The following is a 10,689-nucleotide window of genomic DNA, read 5'->3' as shown; positions in this document are numbered from 1 at the left end:
CAGAAGGTCTGAGAGGAATGAAGCGACTGCCTTTATTGCATAGACCTTTTCAATTGCTTTTTAGATTGGGGACGGAGGACGCGCATGAGACGAACAGGGGATATGAATTTCCCCGCCCCCACCCGCGGGGAGAGGAACATTAGTGCAAATCCTAGCGCCGGCCCCGGGGAACCTGCCCCTCCTGGGCTGATTGGCCAGCTAAATGGAGGCACCGGAGTGGATGGGGCGAGGCTGCGGGCCCTGACCGGCCGACTCACTGAGGCCTACCCCAGCCAGTACATTCCAGGTCCTGTCATTGGGCGACGCGTAAAATAGACTCCGCCCTCAGCCATCCTGGCCGGGTAGGAGCAGGTGGCGAGCGTCAGGACTGAGCCCTGCCCCGTAAGGGCGGCCCCAGATCAGACGCCAGGCCCCGCCCTCATTGATCAGGCACTACCCTCGGGACGAGCCCATTTCTCTTTAACCGTGACGACGCCCACCTTCCAGCATCACGTCTGGTCCCAAGAAAGCGAGCGCAATCCTGAGACGGGGCCAGGGCCCCTGCCACCACAACTCTAGCAGCCAGGCCACACCCCCTAGCTCAGGCTCCGCCCTATTGGAATGTAGGCCCCGCCCCCGGCGGGTTCCAAGCTTGTTTAGTTTCAGGGCTCCCGCCCCGGGCAGCCGGGAGGCCCAGTGAGCAGTGTACCGATGCCAGGGTGCATCTGTGCCTGTAGCGGCCCATACTCCACCTGCTCCCCGTCCACTGTGAGCACGCCGCGTGGTGTGAGCGGCTCTAGGCGGAAGGCACGGGCCGCGGCGTAGCCCAGCTGCGGACAGCCCAGGCTGAAGTGGCTACCACGCTCCATGGCCAAGAAAAGGCGCAGCAGCGCAGCCCGCGAGATGCCGCTACGCACCCAGCACAGGTGCACCAGGCCGTCGTCGAAGCGCGCATGCGGAGCTGCCACCAGGTCAGCGCCTAGGTGGCTGGGCGAGATGGCCAACATGAGCACAAAGTCCCCCTCCAGCGTCACCCAGTCTGGGGGCAGCGGGGTGCCCAGCGGAGGCAGCAGGTGGTCGGGCGGGCCGCAGGTGGAGGCCCCTACCCGGGCATCAGGGGTGGGAAGTGGGAGCCCAGAGGATGGGGGAATTACGGGGGCCCCTTCGGAGACGGGTGAGTGTAGAGCTGCCTTGGGAGAGCCAGGAGGTGAAGACAGCAGTGGGTCCGGGGACAGCGGAGCATCCCCAGCCCCACACCAGTCCCCAGCCAGCTCTGGGCCCCCACCGTTGAGGGACAGGATGGGCAGGGGTTCTGGCGAGCCAGGAGAGGCCAGGGCAGGCTGGGGCAGGGGAAGAGGCAGGTCAGACACAGAACGATGCAGGGGTGAGTGGGCCATGGGCGGGGCTGGGTCTGGGGTTAGGGTCAGCTCCGACTTGGCACGAGGCAGGCTATGGGCAGGGGTGGGCGAGGCGGGTTCCACAGTGGCGGGGAGGTAGGAGAGGCGTCCGCGGTAGGTGTGCAGTGTGGCGAGGCCCAGCACCGTGCCCAGTGTGAAGCGGGCACTGCCCAAGGCCCTGAAGCGCTCGCTCTGGATATCCACATCTGACACGAAGCCCCAGGCCACAGACAGGAAGGAGAAACAGCGGGAGCCCGAGGCCAGCGTCACAGAGAGCAGGTCCAGTGGGTGGCCACCACCCCGGCACAGCAACAGTGAGCAGTTGAGCAACAGGTCGAGGCCCAGGGCTGGCTCAAATCTTCACAGCCGGAGATGGACGGACACACAGAAGGAAGGAGCAAACAGGGGTTGGGGAAAGAGACAGGTAGGAAAGCAGGTGGCAATGAGACCACGAAGGCCATGGCCCAGGCCCACCACAGCCGTGGGGCCACCTCCAGGCGACTCCTTATGGGGCCAGGTTCCTGGTCATCTCTTTCATTTGCTCCCTACAATTCACTGAGTGCCTCCCATGCCAGGCAGAGTTCTGGGCGCTCGGGATACAGCTGGGAAGCAGGCAGGCAAAAATGTCCAGGAGCTGGGGGTGAGGCATCCCACAGGCAGGCTGATTTACTTGACTGATTGTGGGTTTGGCTGAGTGGGAGATATAGGGGTCCCTATCACCCCAGGAGGGGCTCATCCCTCCCTTCGTGGTATCCTCAACCTACCCCCCGTGCTGGTTCACTGCTCCGGCCAGCGCGTTGCCCGAGCCGCAGGGGAGGATGCCCACAGGCATCTTCACAGCTTCCTCCCAGTCAGGGCGATCTAGGAGCCCGTTCAGCACCTGGAGAGTGGGAGACCAGAAGCCTGGGTCCTGGTGGCAGTCTCTATAGTCCCCCAGGGCCCAGGGCTAGGGGCAGGGTGCTCCTGCTCTACCTCATGGAGCAGCCCGTCTCCCGAGACCGTGACGATGCCATCCCACTCACTCAGGCTCAGCCCCTGGACCAGCTCCCGGGCGTGGTTCTGTCGTTCTGAAGTGGGATACCGGGCTGTTAGGCAGGCTGTCCCACCCCAGCCCCATAGACCCAGGAGTCCCACCCACCACTTTGCTCCCTTAGGACTCAGCTGTCCCAGCCCCCAGCTCCCATTCTCACTGGCCCTTACCTGTCTGGATGAGGTTGAAGGACAGCCCAGCTTCAGAGATCATGGGAAGCACGTGGTTCTTACACCACTGCCAGGCCAGGCCCCGCCCCCCAAAGGGATTGACCAATAGAAGCAACCGGGGCGGCCGAGGTAGCAGGTCAGGGGTGATCTCTGTGGAGAGAGGTTAGGGTCTGCAGAGGCCAGTGACCCAGGCCCCCCACCTTGGAAACAGTCCCTTCATCAGCCCCCAACGGAATTGGTGGAGGGCTGGCCCCTGGGACCTGCTGGCTCTCATGTGGCCAGGCCTAGGTATGCAGCCCTGCCCCAACTCCTAGCTGCTGAGACAAAGGCAGGGCTTAGGTGTGAAACGAAATGCCCTTTGTCCCCATGTGTGGGAGGAGCTGTAGTTCAGAGCTGTGGTTCCCACTTTCCTCACCCCAAACACCTATTACCCAGGATTAGGTTACTTCCAGCCCTTAGGGGCCCCAGGCAGGATTAGATGCCACCTCTGAACTCCAGGGAAGCCCTAGACCTCTGTTGGCACCCATCACTCTGGGTGGTACCTGGTCCTGTCTCAGGCTGCTGCTCTCACCACCCTGGGTGACTCACCTGTGGTCAAGACCCATGCAAAGGGGAAGAGGATAGGAGACAGAAACATAAATCTAGCAAGAGAACAGCAGATGTAAATCACTTTTCTCTGCCTGCGTTTTTGTTTTGTTTTGCTTTTTGTGACGGAGTATCGGTCTTGTCGCCCAGGATGGAGTGCAATGGTGCAATCTCAGCTCACTGCAGCCTCTGCCTCCCGGGTTCAAGTGATTCTCCTGCCTCAGCCTCCCGAGTAGCTGGAATTACAGGCATCCGTCACCATGCCCGGCTAATTTTTGTATTTTTAATAGAGATGGGGTTTCGCCATGTTGGCCAGGCTGGTCTCCAACTCCCGACCTCAGGTGATCTGCCTGCCTTGGCTTCCCAAAGTGCTGGGATTATAGGCATGAGCCACTGCACGCGACCTCTGCCTTTTTTTTTTTTTTTTTTTTTTTGAGACAGAGTTTTGCTCTTGTTGCCCAAGCTGGAGTGCAATGGCGCGATCTCAGCTCACTGCAACCTCTGCCTCCTGGGTTCAAGTGATTCTCCTGCCTCACCCTCCTGTAGCTGGGATTACAGGTGCGCAGCACCACACCCGGCTAATTTTTTGTATTTTTAGTAGACATGGGGTTTCACCATGTTAGCCAGGCTGGTCTCGAACTCCTGACCTCAGGTGATCCACCCGCCTCAGCCTCCCAAATTGCTAGGATTACAGATATGAGCCACCACATCCGGCCCTCTTGTCTTTTTGTTCCTTCTGTAGCCCATCCCTGTGTATCACTCCTAACGGATCCAGAGAGATACATCACCCAGACACACAGAAAAATAAAGACACAGCTGCCTATGGAGGAAATTCTGCAGAGACACCAAGGTGGCTCCAGGATAGAGCAGCTGCCCAGCACCTCACCCCCATCCCCGGGCAGTGGCAGTCCTCGGAGCAGACAGGTGAGGGCAGTGGCCCAGCGCTGGGCCTCGGCACGGTTCTCTTCGTAGGTGGCGGCCCCATCTGCCCGGAAGGTGCGAGTGGCTCTGCGCCGGGCCCCACGCCGGCCCCGAGGGTAGGTGTAGATGCAGAAGTAGGCCGCTGAGTCTGAGGGGCTGCGGCTTCGCAGGGTGCAGCAGCCTGAGACCTCGGCCAACGGGACCAGGCCACCCCGGGGCCTGGCTTCAGGTTTGGGGCGCAGCCGCTGTATGTGCAGGGCCTGCGATGTAAGGGTGAGGGCAAAGCGTGGGCCTTGGGCTGGGTAGGAGCCAAACTCGCCATGGAGGAGCGGGGTGCTGGCAGCCAGTGGCGGTGGGGGCGGGGCCATGGCCTTAGCCCTGACCAGGGTGCTCCTAGGCCCGTGGCCCCAGCTCCCGGTCAGCTCCTGGTCTGGCCTCTGTGGGAAGGGAGGAGAGAAGGGGTGAGAATTCAGGACCCCATGGCAGGGGCAGGGAGGGGCAGGGGCTGTGGACAGGAGGAGACAATGAGGGGCAGTGGCAGGTGAGACAGGAGCATCAGAGACAGACAGGCTCAGACAGGTGTGGGCAGACCTTGAGGATGCGGGACACAGGCCAGCATCCCAGAGGGGGCCGGAGACCCGGGCATGCAAACATCCAATCATTTATTCCCCAGTAAGTATTCAGTACCCTTTATGTGCCAATCACGGTGCTAGGCCTAGCAAACACAGCAGGAGACAAAATAGCCCCAAATCGTTGCCTTCATAGGAATAGATAAACAAGAGAAAGGATTGAAATATACAGGTGGTTGGGTGATGATAACGGGCTTTGGGGGAAAAGAAGGCACAGGAAGGGGAATGGATAGTGGGATTGGATATGCAGAAACAGACATGCAAAGACTGAAAGACACACCTCCCCGACACCCCCACCCCCCATACGGTGCAGTGGGTAACAACAGCAAAACAATCACAAACGCAATAGAGATAGGGTCTGAGAGCCAGAGAAACACTGAGAGGAGACAAACAGGGTCAATGAGGTGAAACTCAAGCTGATGAAAGATACTTAAGAGAGTAAGACTTCTTCACCCCAACGAGAAAGGCAAGACAGAGTGGAAGGGAGAGCAAATAGGAGGGGTACGAGGCAGGCATGGAGACAGCTGGAGATAAGGGATACGACAGAGGGACTACGGGGTCCGAGAGGAGCCACATGCGAGCGCCTGCAAGGGGCAGGGGCCAAGAGCTGGTCCCTGAGCACTGACCTGGGTGTCTGGCCGCCTGCTCTCCAGGGAGCGGGTGGGAGCAGGACTGAGGTCCCTTCCCCCAGGCCCTCTCCCTGCCCTCTGCCCGGATTCTGCCTCCTCCTTTCGCTCACCTTTGTTCCCCACTGCCCCGCCCAGCCACCTGCCAGTCCTGCCCCTCACATTCCCCAGGCCCAGAGCGCCAGGACAGCCCCCCACCCCCCACCGCCTGTGGACTCACCCTTAGGAACTACATCTGCCCCCCATCCCCAGCGGCTCTCTCGGGTCCAGGACGTCTGCTTCACCCCCAAACCTGCCCTGGCCCCATTGTGGGAACCTCAAATCAGGTTCAAGCACAGAGCCCTAGATGTCCTCCAGTCTTGGGCCTGGGTCTCTGTCCCTGGGTCCCCGAGACCTGGACCTGGGTCTCCATCCATTGGTCCCCAATCCATAGGCCTGCGTGTCTGGCCCTGGGCCCCCAAGCCGCCATCCGCACTCTTATTTCCAGAACCCAGTCCCAGGCCTGGCTGGGTTCAGTCCTGGCCCAGGTTTTCCATTTCCATCTCCCACCCCGGTGCCCCAGTCCCGGGCCTGCGTCTCTGTTCCTCTTGGTCCCTCAGTCCCCTAGACTCCGGTCCCTGCCCCGACCCCCGCACCCTCCTCACACGCCGGGTCCTCCTCCAGGCGGTCCCGCAAGTCAGCACCAACAGCCCCCATCAGACCTAGGGGTGGGGGGAGGGTGTGCATCCGCTCAGCCAATGGCCGTGCAGCCGGCCTGGGCCGCACCAATACGAGGGCGCGGGGGGTGGAGCCAGTCAGCTCGCGAGCTTGGTGCAGGGACCCGCCGCGGGAGAGGCCGAGAACTGGGCGGGGCCTCGCGCTTCGGGAGACTGGCCGCCATCGTGGGTGAGGGCCGACGCGCAGCGGAGACGACGTCGCGGCCCCATAGACAGCGCCGTTGTCGCCATCTTTGTTAAGGGAGAGTGGGCCTGTCTCATCCATTGAATTCACAAAAGAAAAGGGGCGTGAGGGAGGAGATCTTTAGCTGCAAAGACAGAGACTCTAACACGCCTAACAAAGGCCCAGAGATCCGATCCAGACACAGAGCAAGGCAGAGACCCAGAGAGGTTGGATGAGGCAATAAGAGAGCTGGGAGGAGAGGGAGAGTGGGGAAAGTGAAGGATACTTTTTTTTCGGACAGTTACAGAGTCATAGAGACCCAGAGAAAAGCAGAGATATAAACAAGAGACCAAAACGGTGGGATTGAGAATGTGCAAGGTAAGGATACAAGAAAACCCTGAAAATGACAGACACGGAGACAGATGGAGACAGACACTTCTGGAATGGAAGCCGCGAAGGAGAGGCTCATTAATTCAGACTTATTTATCTCAGGCTCAAACCAGAATGGAAGCGGCATGAGATAAACATCTGCCCAGTGAATGAACCAGTCACATGGCAAGACAGAGACAGAGAGATGGGGACAGTATCTCTAGGTCAAAGGTGAGGGAGGGAGAGAATATTGGAAGCCCAGGGGCTGGGAGGAACTGGGACAGAAAGTGAAGCTGTGGACAGATGCACCGAGGCAAAGACATGGTGAAATTGAAAGAAAGGCAAGTATATATTAGGAGACTTAGAAATAGAATTGCACAGAGAGAAAGAGATATGCATTAGGAGACAAGGACAGAGCTCACTAGAAAGTGACAAATGTAGGCTGTAGGCCGGGCACGGTGGCTTACGCCTGTAATCCCAGCACTCTGGGAGGCCGAGGCGGGCGGATTGCGAGGTCAGGAGTCCGAGACCAGCCTGACCAACATGGTGAAACCCCCGTCTCTCTCTTTTTTTTTTTTTTGAGATGGAGTCTGGCTCTGTCACCCAGGCTGGAGTGCAGCAGCACGATCTCGGCTCACTGAACCGCCTGCCTGGTTCAAGCGATTCTCCTGCCTCAGCCTCCTGAGTAGCTGGGACTAGAGGCACGTGCCACCACGTCCGGCTAATTTTTTACATTTTTAGTAGAGACAGGGTTTCACTGTGTTAGCCAGGATAGTCTCGATCTCCTGACCTCGTGATCCACCCACCTTGGCCTCCCAAAGTGCTGGGATTACAGGCGTGAGCCACCTCACTGGGCCAAAACCCCCGTCTCTACTAAAAATACAAAAATTAGCCAGGTGTGGTAGCACGCACCTGTAATCCCAGCTACTCAGGAGGCTGAGGCAGGAGATCGCTTGAACCCAAGAGGCAGAGGTTACAGTGAGCCGAGATCATGCCACTGCACTCCAGCCTGGGCAACAGACCAAGACTCTGTCTCAAAAAAAAAAAAAAAAAAAAAAAAAAGACAAATGTAGGAAGAAGTTTGCTTATTGCCAAATCATGTACCTAGCATCCAACCCACAGTAGCAACAGCACCAGATATTATGTGCCAAGGAATGACACGGAGAGAAGGGGGAACAGAAACCCAGTAAGACTGAGACTGGGGCACAGCAACTGAGCTTGGGGCCCTGGGAGAAGGAAAGGCAGAGACACTGGGCAAAGAAGCTGAGATTCAAACATAGAGCCTAAGTCACACAGACGAGAGGACAGGGAGGAGGAAAAGGAGAAAGGACCCTGCAGCTCACACACACTTGCTGTGTGACTGCTGGGAAGCCCCTGAATTCTTGGCCTCAGCTGTCCTGTGTGGGAAGTAGGGAGAAAGCTATTCACACTGAAACAGGAATTAAAAGAAATTAAAGAATGTGTAAGCAAAAACTCAGTTGTATGTAAAAAACCCAATTCCCCCTGAGGAAGAGAAAGAGATTGAGTCCTTTAAAAATGAACTGCCTGTTTTTCTGTTTGTGGCTAGTGAGCCTTATCTAACTCCCTTTCCCAGGCATCGTGAAGACCCTGTTTCTCTAACTGTGCAGCTGCAAGGTCACTAGACAGGATAAACTCAAGTCGTAAAACATGTTTTTCCTTGAAAAGTAAGAAATAATGTAATGCATGTCTGAATTGAATAACTGTCTTTGTTTCTCGCTGCTATAATATGCTTCCCCCTGCACAGATCTCCCCCTGCCCCACGAAATACTTAAAAGGTAACTTGACTCTTTGTTCGGTGCTCAGTCTTTTTCGATGTTAATCTGACTGGGCCAGTGCACCTAAATAATAATAAGTATCCTCCTCAACCCCTCAGTTTCTCTGATTCCTAAATTATCCCACTGGAACACCTGCCTGGAGAGAAGGTCTGAAATCACTTATAGAAGGGCTCCCAGGCTGGGCGCGGTGGCTCATGCCTGTAAGCTCAACACTTTGAGAGACTGAGGTGGGAGAATCCCTTGAGCTCAGGAGTTCAAGACCAGCCTGGGCAACAGAGGGAGACCTAGTCTCTAGAAAAAATAAAAAAATTGGCTGGGTGCAGTGGCTCATGCCTGTAATCCCAGCACTTTGGGAGGCCGAGGCCGGCGTATCACCTGAGGTCAGGAGTTTGAGACCAGCCTGACCAACATGGAGAAACCTCATCTCTATGAAAAATACAAAAGTAGCTGGGTGTGGTGGCGCATGCCTGTAATCCCAGCTACTTGGGAGGTTGAGGCAGGAGAACTGCTTGAACCCGGGAGGCGGAGGTTGCAGTGAGCCAAGATCATGCCATTGCACTCCAGCCTGGGCAACAAGAGCGAAACTCCACCTCAAAATAAATAAATAAATAAATAAATAAAAATAAAAAAATTAGCCAGGCATGGTGGAGGCTACTTGGGAAGCTGAGGTGGGAAGATCACTTTAGCCCAGGAGGTTGCAGCTGCAGTAGGCTGTGATTGTGCCACTGCTTTCCAGCCTGGGCAAGAGTGAGACCCTGTTTTTTTCTTTTTTTTTTTTTGAGACGGAGTCTCACTCTGTCACCCAGACTGGAGTGCAGCGCGATCTCGGCTCACTGCAACCTCTGCCTCCCGGGTTCAAATGATTCTCCTGCCTCAGTCTCCCGAGTAGCTGGGATTACAGGTGCGCATCACCATGCCCTGCTAATTTTTGTATTTTTAGTAGAGATGGGGTTTCACCATGTTGGCCAGGCTGATCTCGAACTCCTGGCCTCAGGTGATCCACAGGCCTTGGCCTCCCAGAGTGCTGGGATTACAAGCTTGAGCTACCACGCCTGGCCTCCAATTTTTTTTTTTTTTTTTTTTAAAGAAAAGCTTCGGATTTTGTCTTTCCACAGTATGAGGATCTTGGCTTTTAGATGGTCCCTTACCTGGTCCTGCTGCTCCTCTGTTTCAAGGTGTCCATTCATCTGCTGGTCCTCTGCTCTGTTACATCAACGGGACCCTGGCCCTGGGTCTTAAGCCATAGTAGGCTGGTAGGAGCAAGGAGTCAGGTCTCACTGTCCTGGCCTGACCTTCAGCTCTGTGGAGGAGAGGTGAGTGAGGAGCAGCATTGACAGCCAACTGCAGGAGGCCCTTCCAGGCTCAATGTGCCTGAGAACCAAGAGGCAGGGGCCTCCCTGGCGGGTGGGGGGAAGAGTAGATAAGTCATTTTAATCACTGCCCCAGCCAGTCCATCTGGTTGCACACAATATGTATGCTATAATAGGAGTGAAGGCTAATTTTTATTGAGCACTTATTATGTGCAAAATATTGACCTCAGCAGTTTTATTAACTTTCATAATCCTGAAAAACACCCTGTGTGCCAGGCCTGTTGTCATCCCCTTTTTGTCCATAAGGAGAGTAAGGCCCAAAGAAGTTAAGTGATTTTCCCAAGATCACAGAGAGGTTAAATGACTTGCCCAATCACCCCATTAGTAACTAGCAGAGCCAGGATTTGAATTTGGTTATAGCCTTGCAAGGCCCCATCTCACCATCTTGCTTTGCCACTACTTCTCCCTGGGTCTCCATCTCACCCCTCTTTCTAGGTCTCCTTCCTACCCTTTGGGCCTCCATTCCCCCCACCCCCAAGCCACGGAGTCTCCACTTTGCCTCCCCTCTGAAACTCTGTCTCCCTCTTTCTAGGTCAGGGAAGGGCCATCTAGGGGCCGGGGGAGAAGGAGAAGCGGAACTCAAAAGATGGGAATACAGGATGCTATAGATTGAGGTGCAGCAAGATCATCTCGGGTTAGACCTTAAGTAGGACTTCCCAAGCAGCGGCTGCGCCTACGAAGTGCAGCGCGAGATCAGGGAGCGGTGAACCTGATAAGGAAACGCCCGAAGGGTGGGGTCGGAAATTTCCAGATGCCCCGACTAGCCCTGCCAGCCCCGCCTCCTCACCTCCAACACTGGGCCCGCCGGGTCCTCCGGGAGCCACTGAGAGGCCGTCGGCGTCGGGCCAGAGCGTCACCGCGCGACGCGTCGTGCTAGCTACACGCATCTCGCTCCCAGATCCCTTTCTTCCGGAAAGCTATCGAGAACACGGCCCGGG

General features: G+C 56.7%; 1 protein-coding gene across 9 annotated transcripts; it reads right to left on the bottom strand.

The window, feature by feature from the left end:
* Positions 1-9: 9 nt before the first annotated feature.
* On the bottom strand, positions 10-10,654 carry SPHK2 (sphingosine kinase 2). 9 transcript variants are annotated; one of them, XM_016936432.4, is made up of 7 exons: positions 10,539-10,654; positions 9,530-9,681; positions 4,048-4,519; positions 2,577-2,726; positions 2,349-2,443; positions 2,141-2,256; positions 10-1,734 (listed from the first exon to the last, which is right to left on the bottom strand). In XM_016936432.4, the coding sequence occupies exons 2-7, from the start codon at positions 9,566-9,568 to the stop codon at positions 642-644; spliced, it is 1,965 nt and encodes a 654-aa protein (XP_016791921.2). In that variant the 5' UTR covers positions 9,569-9,681; positions 10,539-10,654; the 3' UTR covers positions 10-641. The 9 variants fall into 9 exon arrangements, with proteins under 9 accessions (XP_016791921.2, XP_024207290.1, XP_016791927.2 ...); XM_024351522.3 differs by lacking the exon at positions 10,539-10,654 and having other exon boundaries at positions 4,048-4,342; positions 9,530-9,663; XM_016936438.4 differs by lacking the exons at positions 9,530-9,681; positions 10,539-10,654 and adding an exon at positions 5,338-6,238.
* Positions 10,655-10,689: the final 35 nt, after the last annotated feature.

This window comes from Pan troglodytes, chromosome 20, assembly GCF_028858775.2.
Source record: "Pan troglodytes isolate AG18354 chromosome 20, NHGRI_mPanTro3-v2.0_pri, whole genome shotgun sequence".
NCBI lineage: Eukaryota > Metazoa > Chordata > Mammalia > Primates > Hominidae > Pan > Pan troglodytes.
The sequence above is the reverse complement of the archived record's forward strand: the minus strand, read 5'-3'. Positions and strand labels throughout refer to the sequence as shown.